This window comes from Heptranchias perlo, chromosome 24, assembly GCF_035084215.1.
Source record: "Heptranchias perlo isolate sHepPer1 chromosome 24, sHepPer1.hap1, whole genome shotgun sequence".
NCBI classification, from domain to species: domain Eukaryota; kingdom Metazoa; phylum Chordata; class Chondrichthyes; order Hexanchiformes; family Hexanchidae; genus Heptranchias; species Heptranchias perlo.
In genome coordinates, this window is record NC_090348.1 from 19,279,991 (window position 1) to 19,296,127 (window position 16,137).

The window sequence follows — 16,137 nt, forward strand, 5'->3', positions numbered from 1 at the left end:
TTAAAAAAAACTATTGCACGTGAATGCTAGAACTAGAGATTTTTAAATAGGAATCACTTCAATAATTCACACAATAATCTTTCTTTCCTCACTTACCCTTCGTACTAGGTAAATACTTGGTGACTTCAACTCTCCTGCTGCTCCCAATTCGTCCAACTGCCCTCGACCTTCTCACCCACAGCCACCCCTTGATCTTGAGTAGTGACGAGGCCTCACCATCTGAGGTCTTAATTACTCACAAAGCCATCTCTAATCACTTCTCCATCTCCCTGCTTGTCTCCATCCGCGTTACCGTCGATTTCAAACTCTGGAAAAATGCCTCCCCTGTTCCCTCATCAGCATCTTCTCAATTCTAACTCCTCTTCCTCTGGCCTTCCACCTGGTACAATATTGTTGTCTTTGTTGAACTTTCAACAACTCCATTGTGTCCACCTTTGGCACCCTCATCCACACCAAATTCTTCCGAGTCCTCTGACTGCCAGTGATCCTTCGCATCCCTCATGAACTTTTACCTCTGCGTTCTTGAAGTCCAATGGCTGCATATTTCAGTAGAAATTGCATGGTTGTCCACCTCTGCAAATGGCTTGATCATCTCAAACAATTTTCCTTGCCCTCTTCTATGCCAAACCCTCTTACTATTCCAGAAACATCAACACTTGGAATTATATAGTGTTTTTAATGTAGCAAAATGCTCCAAGGCACTTCACAGTTGGGGAGTGTAATTGAAAATGTAGTTGAAGGGTTAGATTTTAGAGGATTTTGAAGGTGGGGAGTGGCAAGACAAAAGGGGTTTAGGGAGTGCCAGAGTGTGGAGGCAAGATGGCTGAAGACTTTGCCACTGATGGTACAGTGATGAGGGAATGTGAACACATCATAGATCAGAGTTGGAAGAGTGAAAAGTGTAAGTATGGAGAACTGGAGGAGGTTGCAGAGGTAGGAAGAAGGCAAGACTCTGGAGGGATTTGAAGACAATGATTTTAAAATCATTGTGCTGAGGGTTGCCACAGGTTGTGATAGGTGAGCAGCATTTGGGCAGAGGAGTTGGAGTGCATGCAAGATGGCATAGACAGGTACAGAAAATAATCAAAAAGGTTAATGGAATCCTGGCCTTTATATCCAGAGGACTAGAATGCAAGGGGGTAGAAGTTATGCTGCAGCTATACAAAGCCCAGGTTAGACCACATCTGGGGTACTGTGTTCAGTTCTGTGCACCACACCTTAGGAAGGATATATTGGCCTTGAGGGGAGTGCTGCGTAGATACTAGATTGATACCTGTACTTCAAGGGTTAAATTACGAGGAGAGATTACACAAACTAGGGTTGTATTCCCTGGAATTCAGAAGATTTAAGGGGTGATCTGATCCAAGTTTTCAAGATATTAAGGGGAACTGATAGGGTGGATAGAGAGATCTCTATTTCCACTGGTTGGGGAGTCTAGGACTAGGGCACATAGCCTAAAAATTAGAACCAGGAGTGAAGTTAAGAAATGCTTCTACATGCGAAGGGTGGTAGAAGTTTGGAACTCCTGCAAATGGCAGTTGATGCTAGCTCAGTTGTTAATTTAAAATCTGAGGTTGATAGATTTTTATTAACCAAATGTGTTAAGGGATATGGGGCTACAGTGGGTATATATTTTTTTATTCGTTCATGGGATGTGCGTGTTGTTGGCAAGGCCAGCATTTATTGCCCATCCCTAATTGCCCTCGAAGGTGGTGTTGAACCGCTGCAGTCCGTGTGGTGAAGGTTCTCCCACAGTGCTATTAGGTAGGAAGTTCCAGGATTTTGACCCAGCGACGACGAAGGAACGGCGATATATTTCCTTGTCCTTCTAGGTGATAGATTTTATGGGTTTGGGCGATGCTTTTGAAGCAGCCTTGGCAAGTTGCTGCAGTGCATCCTCTGGATGGTACACACTGCAGCCACGGTGCGCCCGTGGTGAAGGGAATTAATGTTTAGGGTGGTGGATGGGGTGTCAATCAAGTGGGCTGCTTTGTCCTGGATGGTGGCGAGCTTCTTGAGTGTTGTTGGAGCTGTACTCATCCAGCCAAGTGGAGAATATTCCATCGCACTCCTGATTTGTGCCTTGAAGATGGTGGAAAGGCTTTGGGGAGTCAGGAGGTGAGTCACTCGCCGCAGAATACCCAGCCTCTGACCTGCTCTTGTAGCCACAGTATTTATGTGGCTAGTCCAGATAAGTTTCTGGTCAGTGGTGACCCACAGGATGTTGATGGTGGGGGATTCGGCGATGGTAATGCTGATGAATGTCAAGGGGAGGTGGTTAGATTCTCTCTTGTTGGAGATGGTCATTGGCTGGCACTTGTCTGGGGTGAATGTTACCTGTCACTTATCAGCCCAGTTAGGTCACAGATCAGCCATGATCTCAAATGGCCTACTCCTGTTCCTATGTTATAAAAATCAGTGATGTCAATGAAACCCAGCACCTGCTTGACTCTTGTCCACACAAGTTCTCCTCTTCAATCTAATGCTTGCTGGCATTATCAATGTGCCTTATCATCTCAGCCCTTCCATTCTCCAACTATCACACTACAATTTGGCTTTTATCCTGGCTACAGTACTGAGATTGCATGGGTTTATATCTTATTCCCTCCTCCTTGTACTCCATCATCAGCAGCCATTCTTAAAGCCTGTTCTTTGGATCTCCCTCCCCAAATTCCTTTGATTCATCAATTCCCTTTGTTTCTAAAAGCCTTGTGTGTGTCTGCCTCCTTTCCATCTATCTATTTTATTCCTTTTTTTCTCTCTTGCTTGGTCTGCCTCCACTCCCCCCCCCCCCCCCCCCAATGTTCTTTAGCATGCTCCAATAAATTGTTCTCGGCTACAGTGCTCCTCAGGTAATGTAATTAAGACGCCGTGGGGTAGATTTTTCAAATTAGGGCACCAGTACAGAGCTTTGTTCAACTGCACTATATATAGAACATGATCAGCAGGCTCCATATGATTTTTCTGTTAAATTAATAGTGGGTGTGCTGACCTTCATGCCCATGTTCCCTCAATGTGCTCCTGTTGCACTGATTTGTAAAACCTCCCCCTATATTAGTACATAGCTTACTAAATGAGGTAAAGGTCTAAAAAAAACATTTTTCACTCCATGTAAAGATACTGATTTTTCTTTAGAATAATCAAACTTACCATATTGATTTTTTTATTCTTTTAAAACAGGGTTCTCAGCAGCAGTAACTAGAAGCTTTTGAAACCCACTTTATCCTTGACTTTCACCATTTGGAATGAATTTTAGAAAACTGGATGCAAGTGAGCAAAAGACTCAGTGTATCTATCTTTCAGTTTGAATTTGAGATTTCTTTTGTGTGATAAATCTATATTTAGACAACTGTAATAAAATAAGTATAGTTTGCTTTTTATATAAATGGCTGATATTGAGTGTTGTAAATCAAAGCATTTAATCTTTATCTGACTTTCCTAAAACTATTGTATTGTAAATGGCCATAATTCTTTGTTCTTCCAAAGTTCAGTCAAAGGTTATTTCAGGTAAATATAGCTTTTAGGCTTGAAAACTTTGTACTAAAAATCCTGTGGTGCTAAGGTAAGGGAGGAAAGTAGGTATATAAAGATGTCTATTTTTAAGAATGTAAATGGGTAAAGTTTAAAATTCTGTATAACTGCTGTTGTATCATGATTTGTATCACTCACTATATTGCACAATTTTAATTCAATTAACTTTATTTGCAAAAGGTGGGGGAATTAGTATATGTAGCAGGGATACTCCCAAATTTACTTTGTGGTGTTTTAGCCAACTAAAGTTGCCATAAAACTCGAGGCTTGTATTCAGAAATTGGGGCACAACAAGCACTTGGGCTGTAATTTTGCCATTGTGCTAAAACTCTTGCACTTTAATGTTTCTTGCAACATTATGAAAAACAAGCATATGAAAATGACTCATGCAATGTGACATTCTCATGGAATGGCATTTATGCCGCACAGTGTTGATATTACACAGTCACAGATCAACATTTATGCAACTGCTTTAACTCAAGTAAATTTATGTCTTTATACAGGCTGTTGTCCCACAGGAACTCTTGCACAAAAATACAAACTATTTTTATTGTATTCAAGTTCAAATAAATTTGTAAAGTGTTGAATGTCTAGTTGTTTTTCTTCATAAAGCTGTTCACAATAAATTACATGTATATAATTGCCATTACTGATATATAGTTACTAACTTCTGTATGTCAGGAGGCAGGATCCAAATAGTGATCTCTGACTATGTACTGATTTTTTTCAGAAGGTAAACTTCTAATGTTGAATATGTACATTTAGACTTAAAAATTGGGCTGTTCCAAAATACACCAAGAGCTAAAAATGATTGTGGTTAAGGATTCAAGGTTTGAATATTTGCAAGAAACCTACTGAGTAGTTGTTTCACAGACCTTTTAAAATACTAAATTCTTCTGTGGATGAGGCAAGTGAAAGCCGTGCAGAGACTAATACCCACAAATACTAAAAACTAGACCATACCTTTCATAATTTACTAGAAATATGTAGATAGCATTCTATGGAGAAGATACCATTAATAAAACTTGAGCACATTTTATATATATTGAATCAAAGTAATGGAATACAAAACCAAGGAAGTGAAAGTTAATCAGTACTACAACCTAATGTCCTGTACAATGTAGTTTTAGGCATCTCATTATAGAAAGGATATTGGAACTATGAAAAAGGTGCAATGTAGATGCAACAGGCTGATACCATGGATGCGAAGATATAGTTGAGGCTTTTAAAAAAAACTAAACATCTCCACTCCAGTGAATACAGCCCTAAAGGGGTTCTAATAGAACTGTAAAAATGTTTGAAAGGTATGAGAGGGTAAATAGCAAAAGATTTGTTTTGATCAGTATAGAAGTGTAAAGGTGGCAGTTCAAAGGAATTTTTCATGCAGTTATTAGATGGAATACTTTATCATGAGTGGATGGTAAAAGCAAAAGTCAACACAGAGATAAACACTTCAAGAAGATACAATGGACACAGATGAAGAAAAGATCATTTGGCCCATATAGCACCTCTCCTGTAATGAGCAGCTGCCTGTTAAGCAATTCTAAGGTTTTTCCTTCTACTATCCTACCTGAAAGTCCTTTCGGGTGAAGAATGTCCTGACATGAACCCCACTCCCCAACATTAACTTTTCACTCATAAGCTGCTGGTTAAATTCCAAGGATACCCTACTCTAGATTAGGCAACACCAGGCTGATTTTTTTTTGTGTTCATTAATATTTTAAATCCTTGTTGGAAAGTTTGGTAGCAATACAACTAAAAGTACCCATGATGACTAAACAGGCATTTCCTGCTCAGCACTAAGTGGTTAAAAAGATTAATGCTCACATAAATATTCCTGTATTCATTGGTGTGAGATGTGCATTATTAAAACATATGACAGGATGTAAAAATCTTTAATAATTGTATACACATGAAACACAATGTTGTAAGTTGCATCTTATGTTTGCATTATAGAATTGGTTAATGTTTTAAAACAATTTTTTAATCCTTAATTTACATTGTAAAATGAGCTTCGTATGGTTACTGACATCTTTACACAGGAACAATTTGCTAAGCAGTTTAAGCTTATCTTTGTAAATCTACTATTCAGTATTGTTTATCAAATAAGTCAAACAATTTTAAAAATTCAGAATTTTTTTTGATAGTTTAAAACCATTGTTATGCTAATTTTCCCTTTAAGGCAGATACCTCCACCAAAAGGTCAACACTACCAATGGTAATCAAACTACAAATAGAAGAATGTTTGGTCCAACACAAAACCTTCATGTTTACTAAAATAAAGAGGATTCCTTACTTGAAATGACACCTTTATTTGCTTGCTTATTTTCTTTTACCTCAACAATGTTACAGATCAAACAATGAGGGCTGATGTTATTGGGGAAGTGGTCTGGAGAAGTTACTGAGCCCAATAATTTGAGGGAGCTGATTTGATGTACATAATTCAAATTACAAGATCAACTAAGTACCCTGTATTAATACTACCCATTGGATGAGATGTTAAATTAAGGCCCCATCAACCCTCAGGTAAATGTAAAAGATTCCATACACTACTCAAAGAGCAGAGGTTTCTCCAGTGTCCTGGCCAACATTTATCAATCAACCAACACTGCTAAAACCTATCAATTGATCATTTATCTCATTGCTGTTAGCGGGACCTTGTGCACAAAGTCGCTAATGAAGTTAAATCACAGTTCTTTGTAACTTTGATTTTTAAAAGGCATAAATACTTAGTGAGGCTCCCACTTAAAAATTACCAAAATTCAAACCAACCTATTCACAATCATGTATTAGTTAAAATGTTAACAATTATCTAAACAATACGGGCAGGAATTCATGGGTACAAAAACATTTTGTTTCAGAAAAGCTTTCATTGTACACTAGCCATAGCTTTTTGGAGTAGTTGCAGCATTATTGGATATACTGGAGCAAATTCTTTTCCTTCTCTTGCTCGTACTGATTGAACATAAGCTTCAAGAGCACCCCTAAAAAAAAAGAACCTTATATTTCAGAATTCTCAATATTAATAAATAACATGTCTGTAAATCACAACCTATAAAAAAAATTGCATTCAAATCTGATAAAATCATCATGTAACTGAGCCCCACAGACCATGTCCCAACTTTGATTTCAGTCAGGAGTGGCAGCTTGTCTGCAATTACATGTCTATATGTGGAAGGACAAACAGATTTTCCCACTTTCCTTGACAGGAAAATGAGGTAGGTAAGGACAATGAGGAAGGGATATCCTTTTCAAGATATACCAGGCATGATTTTGACTCAGAACACAGCACTGTTGAAATTATGGTGTGGGCTAGTAGTATAACAATTGACAAAAATGATGAATGAAAGCAAACTGTTCACTTGTGAAGGGTTCAAGGAGTGGGGAGGGTGTCCATACGTTACAAATTATGAAGTTAGGCGTAATAAGAGAAATTGAACAGAACTTTATCAAAAGGGTGATAACTGTTGTGCAAGGGGTTAACGAAGGCAGTGAAGGCAATAGTTTAAATGGATTCAAGGAACAATTTAATACATTTATCAGAGAAAGCATTGAGGGATTATTGTGAAAGGTGCCTGGATAGGGCTGATCTGTTGGCGCTAATGGCTTTTTTCTTGTTCCTTAAAAATTCTCTATAGGTAAAGCTGCAGTACAGACCTATATCCATAGCGGCAATACTTTTTTTAAAAAAGGGTATGTTACCCTTTAATTTTTCCTTCTATCTTGCCTTGTGGTTTCACTAGGACATACTTAGCCAAGTGTTTCCAGACATAGCAGCTGGTTCAACATCAGCATTGTTAAGAAAAGTGCAAGAGCAGCATAGCAATGACTCATTTTGATTTTCCACCCATCATGTGGAAAATGCCTGACTTCCATTGAGAAACTCAGCACAAGGCAGCTGTGAGAAGGGCAAGAATGAGCCCATGTTCCACCATGCTTTTGCACAGACTTGTGTAGTTTGATATATTTTAGAGCAAAACCAAGCCTCAGTGATAAATTTGAGAGGGAAAAGCTAACATATTAAGTCTTTAACTTCAACAGTATCTAAACTCGGATTGAGAATTAAAAATATCAGATCTCTATTTAATGCAAGTGACCAATTTATTCATTTGCACAGTGTGATGACATTCAAATGTACAAAAATACTCAAAACAGTAAATCCAGAAATGGTATTACCTGATGAGAATTAGTCGATCTTTTTCTGATGGATGGTCATCAAACCACTGAGAATACCGAGCTATAGACCACTCTGCCCTCTGTAATTAATTTCACAGCTGTTAATTACCGAACTATAATACTGTAATATTAAAGAAATACCCATGGTGAAGTTATAGCAATGCAAGATATTCTGCTAAAATACCAATAAATATGCCCTTTAATATTTTGTATAAATGTAGAGGTAAAAATATAGTCACAGTGTTCTGGACTCCTAATTAGTCCTGATCTTTTCATGCTGTTTCCTAGACCAATTGAAACTGGAGACGAGACATGCACCCTAGCCTAATGCTCCCACCATTGTCTAGTGCTGCTGTCTATTAAATGGGCATTTTTCCAGCAGCGAGAAATGTTCAGTCGCAGTTTCTAAAGTAGTTTTATGTTTTAAAAAAAACATCAACATTCAATCAGTTGAAAACTATCAATATATAGTGGGATACATTTCTTTATACAAAAACTAAGTCAAATATGTGGAGAGACTAGAGAAGCTAGGATTGTTCCCCTTAGAACAGAGGATAAGGGGAGATTTGATAGTGGTGTTCAAAATCATGAACGATTTTGACGGAGTAAATAAGGAGAAACTGTTACCAATGGCAGATAGGTCGGTAACCAGAGGACACAGATGTAAGGCAAAAGAGCCAGAGGCGACATGAGGAAACATTTTTTACGCAGTGAGTTGTAATAATCTGAATGCACTGCCTGAAAGGGTGGTGGAAGTAGATTCAAAAGGGAATTGGATAAATACTTGAAGGGAAAAAAATTATAGGGGTATTGGGGAAAGAGCAGGGGAATGGGACTAATTTGATAGCTCTTTCAATGAGCTGGCACAGGCATGATGGGCTGAATGGCCTCCTATGCTGTATCTATCTTATGATACTTTGAAATAATGAAAATAAAATAGGGATGTTTAGAAGATCATTACACAGCCTTTTCACAGAGTTTTCTTTTAAATATGCAGCAATGATGGATTATCTACTTTATACGGTCTTCATTCTTTTAAGTATATGGTTCCTCTACATAACCATGAGTTAATCCAGAGCTCGATTTTTTCTTTGGGGAAAAAACATTTAGCATTCAGGTGAAATAACATGACATTGCAGACAGGCAGTGCCTCACAAAGCCCCAGGATCTGCGCCGTAATTCCAGTTTGTTCTAATGTGAAGCTAGACTGAAACTGAAGTACCAAATACCCCAACTCAAAAATCTGGATCCGTTCATCACCTGAGTGGTTGCTTGGTTGGGGCTGTCAATAATTCATATTGTTCGAAGAGGAGAGAAAAACCTACAAGGCAGGTGATCTCTCAGTCTTGTTCAGCAAGTATCTACAATTTCATGATAGCATTTTGTGTGAGAGTGTTAAGAATGAGGTTTTCCCAAAATCAATCAAACAAGGATTAACTCCGGTGGTACGAAAGGATATTTAAATGAAGAATAAAACATTTTACACCATGAACTGAAGAGCGGGATAAAAACAGCTTCAACAGAAAATGAAGAGACAAAATCTGAATCAGAATTTAAAATGGATCGACAGACACAAACAATAGAAACCTCACTATTGCTATGGTTTGTTGCGACGATTAGGTTGGTTATCCAGAGAAGAAAAAAACTGAAAGTAGTGAAGTAGATTCTAATCAATCAGTTCCTTGAATACCTGGTGTGGTGACTTTAGGTCAGGCGGTGCTCTGGTAAACAGGAAATGAAGAATGGTGCTGTATGGAATAATATCCCCTGCAGCTGGGCTATTAGCAATATGCTCACTTGTCTGGAAGAGTAATGGTCTGTGAAGTACAAAACAGATTTAAGCAAAATGTGTAACAAAAAAGCTCTGGATGAAGTTGTATTGAATTATTAAATTACTAGCAGAATTCCCATGTTGTTGCTAACTGGTAGTCTAGGGCCTGGGCCATGGTTTCTGATATTTACTGTGTTCCTGTGTCATCGTTCATACGACAGTGGTTTGCCCATTGCTATAATGCAGCAAACTTACTGAAGCAATACATCACATGACTGTGACATGCTTCAGTATGTATTGCAAATATTACACACCTTACTTATACTGATAGTTTTAATACTATCCCACCAGTTTTAGAAAACATACTTAAGATATAAAAAACTCCATTTGTTCATCTCTCCTGATAACCTTTTATTCACATTGTACAATTTTTTATTGTACTTCCAACAGTAAATTTGAGGTATTTGCTCAAGTTGCAAGTACTTTAATTTATTGGTTTAGTTTATTCTTCCCTCCTGCTTCCCCAAACCACTTTCTCAGTTAATTACATGATTCTAAATCATTAGCTGTCAGCCCTGGCTCCGTGGTAGCACTCTTGCCTCTGAGTCAGAAGGTTGTTGGTTCAAATTCCATTCCATAGACATGAGCACATAATCCAGGCCGACATTTCAGTACAGTACTGAGGGGATGCTGCACTATTGGAGGTGCTGTCTTTTGGATGAGACACTAAACCGAAGCCCCATCTGTCCTCTAGTGGACGTAAAAGATCCCATGGCGCTATTTTGAAGAGGTGTCCTGCCCAATCTTTATCCCTCAACAAATATCACTAAAAAAGATTGTCTGGTCATTATCTCAGTGCTGTGGGTCCTTGCTGTGCGCAGATTGGCTGCACAATTTCCAGACCCAAGAGACTAGAAGGCCTATGCAGGGAAAATGTTTTGCACGGATTTCTAATAAATTAATAATTTTATGATCAAGTTTAATGACCTTAAATTCTAATGATCCTACTTTTCTAACTTCTGATTGTTCTACAGAGTAAAATATCACTTTTTCAATGTATAGCAATCAACTTATTTCACATTATCAGCAGTTTTTAGAATGCACATAATAATGGTTAACTGCATATATAGAAAACCCTCCCTACAGTATTCTTTTCCAGAATTTCAGGTTTCCACAATCCAATGCATATTTACTACCCAAGAAAATTACTTGATACTGCACACAATATTGTTTAATTCTGTGTTAACCAGAGAAACTGCAACATTACATTTGTTTGAAAAACCTCATACCTTTCAAAGTTTCTATAAAAAATAATTGTCTCACAACAATGTAAGCTCATGCACATACATCAGGTTCATGCTCTTAGCATGAAGTACATAATTATCAAAAAAAGTGCTAGAAGCACACATTTGTGACTATGACATCTTAAGGATAATGTTCTGTGCAAAACCTGGTTAATTGCTAATCATTCCATCACCATGAAATGTATTCATGGTTTTTCAGGTTTAAGTGCCCGTACAATAATAGACTATAAAAGACTATTTTATAATAGTCTATAAATTCCTCATTTATAATCTGAATAGTTATAGAGTATCAAAGGTCAACAAAACATATAATTAATGCACACCTTTTTTAAAAAAAGAAACATGTATCTATTCACAGATTTGAATATTCTTCCCCTGAAGCCCATCTCAAGAAGAATGTAACTGACCTGAATGACCTCAGTAATCGGTAGGATTTTCCTAGATCTGACACTCTTCTACAAAGTGGCGCCACTGCCAATTCCATCTGTAATATTGCAAGATACAGTATAAGTTATGACAAAAGTTATTAAACTAAAACTTAACAAGAATTGCTTCTTCCTGTGGAAGAGAAGGAAATGTAACTAAAATTTTCTTTTAAAAGACTGCAGTGGTTACAATTTTCCTTGAATCGTAGATAAATTTAAGCAGAATGAAAATTCAGCTTTTGTATGTAATATATCATATCAATACTCAAACTTTGTAACACAACTATGAAGTTTTAACACATTAACTGGCAAACAATATAGAAGAGTAAAGAATATCAGTTATATATTATAAGGAAATGTGTATTGCAAATTACTGAAAAATACATCTGATATTCTCTGATAATTAGAAGATTATAGGACTAATTGTTCATTTCTATAAAAACAAAACAGCATAAGATGCTACTACCACCATGCCAGCAGGTTCTAAATTTAAAACTTCTTGAAGATAAGCATTACTATACAATACACATTATATAAAATCATTGGTAACAAAAAAAGATAAATAAATTGTGAGGTTCTAAACTATTTATAGCTATCTTGTCATAGTTCATATCTATCTAAACTTCTCAATTGTCTGCCTTGAACACAAGTTATCCACAAAAAACTTGCATTTATATCTCATTTTACCATGCTTCTCAAATGTTTCAAAGTGCATTGTATATAATGAATTACTTTGAAGTACAGTGACTGCTGTCATGTAGGAAAGTTTGGAAGTCATTTTATGCACAGCAAGATCCCACAAACACTAATGAAGTGATCAACAAGTTGACCTGTTTTTGGTTAAAGGAAGAACATTGGCCAGGATACGTCCCTATTCTTCTTCGAATAGTACAATGGGGTCTTTAAAGTCCCTCTCGGAACAAGTGGAATAGGCAGACAGGGCCTTGGTTTACTTTTTCATCCAAAGGACAGCACGTCTGATAACATAGCATTCCCTCATTATTGCCAGGCTAGATTATGTCCTCAATTCCTGGGATGGGGATTTAATCCACAACGTTCTGATGATGGACACATTTTAGACTTTACTATATATATATTTTTTTTTAACCAGCACACACATCAGCAGGTCCCAGAAAGAAAAATAGAGTTTAAAATACATCAAAATGATAGCACTTGGAGGGAAGAGGGAGAGAGAGTAAGCACATGAGGAGTGAGAAAATGACAGCATAAGAGACGCAATACAGTTCCAGGTCCAACCGTTTACGAACCATCATGTCTCTTAAAGAGTATTTGCTCACCTTAGACTATATAAGTTTATAAAACATAAAATAAGAGCGACAACAGGTGTGTACATCAAGGTTGGTCAAGACAACAATTTTGAATGGTGCCAGAACAGGCAGCTATGCATTGGTTTAATGTCTCATCTGGACAATTGTAACTCTGACAATGCAACACTGTCAGCACAGAAATGTCAACCAGCTTATGTCCTAAACTACGGCTTGAAGCCATGACTTGCTGACTCAGAAGCGAGAGACACGGGGCAAATTTTCAACTTCACTGTCTGGGCCTGGTGGAGCAAATCATCCGTCTTTTATAGAACCTCCCTGACTTTCATTCTGTTGATTTGTTTACAGAAAATGTAAACAATCTAATTACTGATACATGCGAGACAGAGACAGTGCAAGACACATATTTGATTGCATAAATCCATAATTTAGTAGGGATTGCACTTAGTACATATTCTGAATACAAGAATCTTTTTTTGCCCAATATACTGATATGAATTCTATGGAAAACTTAACACTGAAATCAAAGGATTTCCTTAAGTAAAAATGAATCAATTTTGGTTGAAATTCCCTTGTTAGCAGATAGTTAAAAAGCAGAAGACTTGAATCGATGGCTTTACATTGACCTTGTAAAGTGCTGTGATTTAAGCCTTTGATCATAAAACTGTCAGCTAAATCTCGGTTACAGAATTTCAGATTCTAATACAATATTGTAGATTACATTTCCTAAACTTGATGGTGAGAAAGGTGATACAGATCCTCATGTGCTTTAAATAATGTAACAAGATACCTATTAAGTGATGCCCAGGGATAAATGTTGATAATATAATGTAATCTTGCTTAATAAAACATTTTGTGAAGAAATGTTGCAAAACAGAAAGTAATTACAGTAAAGGCAAATATGATTTAAGCCAGTGGCTATAGTTCAGTGACATTCTATAACTGAACATTACAGAATGCTATAATTCTATCAAACAAAAAGTGACTGCTATAGTAATTTCCAGCTTACTGCTGAATGGAGTTCTTGAAGCTGAGTTACTAAAAAAAAAAGGTATATATCCACTTGCAATTAAAATTCAAGACACATTGGGCAAAGCATTCTTGAGGAAGGTGGCACTCAGTGTCAAAATCAGCATCAAATACTTACAAGTCAGTTACAGCATGGTTAAAAGTAGTCATGATGTGGAGATGCCGGTGATGGACTGGGGTTGACAATTGTAAACAATTTTACAACACCAAGTTATAGTCCAGCAATTTTATTTTAAATTCACAAGCTTTCGGAGATTTTCTCCTTCCTCAGGCAAATGGAAACATTTGCCTGAGGAAGGAGAAAATCTCCGAAAGCTTGTGAATTTAAAATAAAATTGCTGGACTATAACTTGGTGTTGTAAAATTGTTTACAATGGTTAAAAGTAGAAACAGAAAATGCTGGAAATACTCAGCAAGTCAGGCAGCATCTGTGGAGAAAGAAACCACCCATAGATGCTGCCTGACTTGCTGAGTATTTGCAACATTTTCTGTTTTTATTTCAGATTTCCAGCATCTGTGGTATTTTGCTTTTGACAACATGATTAGATACAGAGTAAAGCGCCAGCAGATCCTCACTTCAGAAGAATACCTTATAGTGCACCAGTGTGATATTTTTCATTGCCCACAATAATAGTAGATAAGCACCATCTTCAGCAATGACAAAAGCTGTTATACATGACTGCTGTGCATCCTTGGATTAGCATCTGTTTGGCATAAACATTTTCAACATAAAAACAGAAAGTGCTGGAAATACACAACAGTTCCTAGGCATGAAAAAATATTTCAGGTGTACAGCCTTTGTCAGAAGAAGAAACTGAAAGATAAGCACCCCTTAATAGGGCTGAACAAATTTAAAGGGGCTGGGAGGTGAGAACAGGTAAAAAGTCAAGATTCAGAAATACTGATTCTGGTCACAGAGCAGCAATTAATGGATTTAATAGCCCACAAACAGGTTTTATAAAAAGTCAGAAAGAAGTGAAAACTGGTGCATGATATGCAAAGATCATCTCAATGAAGTAGTGAATGTCATAGAAAAGATACACATGCAAAGAAAAACCAAATGTAGAGTATTGATGTGGAAGGTGAATAGGAGAAATGGGCAAGAATATGGAGGATACAGCAAAAGTCCGAAGTTGCTAAAGTGAAGGTTCAGACCAGAGAGCTACAAAGTGCCCAGGAGAAAGATGCAATACTGATCCTGAAGTTTGGTTTGACAGGGTGGGATGTTGAAACAGAAAAGTCAGAGTAGGAATGAGAGGGAGAGTTGAAGTGGCGAACCACATGGAGGTCAGGATCACATTTGCAAACAGGATGATGTTCAGCAAAATGGTCACCCAATCAATGTTTTCTCTTCCCAATGTAGAGGAGACCTCACTGCTGTCTCACAACAAAGTGGTGTTTGGTGTCCTGGACAATGATGAGAACAGGTGCTGTATCTGCTACAGCTGCATGGGAAAATACCAGAGAAAGGACAACCAGAATATGAGGTAGTGGAAGAACGAACAAAGATATCTCAGCAGGAACAGGCTCTCTGGAAAGCAAAGAGGAGAGGGGAAGATGTATTAGAGGGGAAGGAAAGATGTTTTGGAGGTGGGATCACATTGCTCGTGGCGGATATGGTGGAAGATGATCTGGCAAATACAAAAGTTAATGGGATGGAAGGTGAGGACAAGAGGCGCCGACATTGCTGTGAGAGGAAGGAGAGGTGGTTCACGAAATGGGGCAGATGCTACTAAAGGCCCTCTTAACCACTTACAAAGGAAAATCACAGCTGAAGGGAAAAGGAGGAAACTTCAGAAGCTCTGGTGCAGAAAGTGAAGGCATTTTGAAGGGTGTACAATCTCCAAACGTTAAGCTATCTTTCCTTTTTTTCAGATGCCAATAGACCTGCTATGCATTTCCAGCATTTTCTGTTTTTATTTCAGATTTCCCATGCTTGCAGTTTTTTTTTTTTAAAATGGAAACCAATATCCTGGGAATTCACCAATTAATAACTTTCATGGCATTCCCTTAATCAATTTATTTTACCTCATGTTCTACCACTAGTCATTTTAGAGCATAGCATAAAAATTCCATTGTTTTTGATTCCTGTTCATCTCTTGATTACAGAATCTCTCAAAGCTGGGACATCTCAAGTTTCTCAGCTATATCCATCACAAAGTCCAGCTTCATTTTGACGATGGTGAGGACCTAGAGATATTAAGGACCCCCGATAAGTGGGTACTAAGCCTTACAGACTCAGATGCCCTTTGCTTGATCCCTGTCCTGTGCAGAGTTAGTTGACCTTAGCTGGAAGCAACAGATCGGAAAACTACAATTGATTTTCCTGACCCAGGATATGGACAACAAAAATACCAAGGTTCCTGCTCCTGATCATTATTCAGTCACCATTGGTGGAAAATGTGCATTTATGGACGTTAGAGACAGAATCAAGCTCAGTTGTGATACTCCCGATCTTTGAATAGTTTGTTTACATTCAATATCTGAACTCATACATGAAGAATGGTCATTTGAGCAAGGTACTTTTGGAACTATACATTACATGAGTCCATGTTTTCACGATGGAAAACAGCAATTAAAGGGGAGAAAACATGATTTTCTTAAAAAAAAACCTA

General features: G+C 37.5%; 2 protein-coding genes across 3 annotated transcripts in view; one reads left to right on the forward strand and one right to left on the reverse strand.

The window, feature by feature from the left end:
* Positions 1 to 4,118, forward strand: part of hbp1 (HMG-box transcription factor 1) — a 54,760-nt gene extending 50,642 nt beyond the window's left edge. The window contains exon 11 of the mRNA XM_068004868.1: positions 3,181 to 4,118. Within this exon, the coding sequence (XP_067860969.1) occupies positions 3,181 to 3,198 (18 nt within the window). The 3' untranslated portion in view covers positions 3,199 to 4,118. The remainder of the gene's footprint in view (positions 1 to 3,180) is intronic.
* A 1,294-nt stretch (positions 4,119 to 5,412) lies between these two features.
* Positions 5,413 to 16,137, reverse strand: part of cog5 (component of oligomeric golgi complex 5) — a 148,843-nt gene continuing 138,118 nt past the window's right edge. For both annotated transcript variants that reach the window (XM_068004865.1, XM_068004864.1), the window contains exons 19-22: positions 11,190 to 11,266; positions 9,398 to 9,524; positions 7,708 to 7,787; positions 5,413 to 6,515 (exon numbers count right to left, since the gene is read on the reverse strand). In XM_068004865.1, coding sequence (XP_067860966.1) covers positions 6,401 to 6,515; positions 7,708 to 7,787; positions 9,398 to 9,524; positions 11,190 to 11,266 — 399 coding nt within the window. In that variant the 3' untranslated portion in view covers positions 5,413 to 6,400. The remainder of the gene's footprint in view (positions 6,516 to 7,707; positions 7,788 to 9,397; positions 9,525 to 11,189; positions 11,267 to 16,137) is intronic.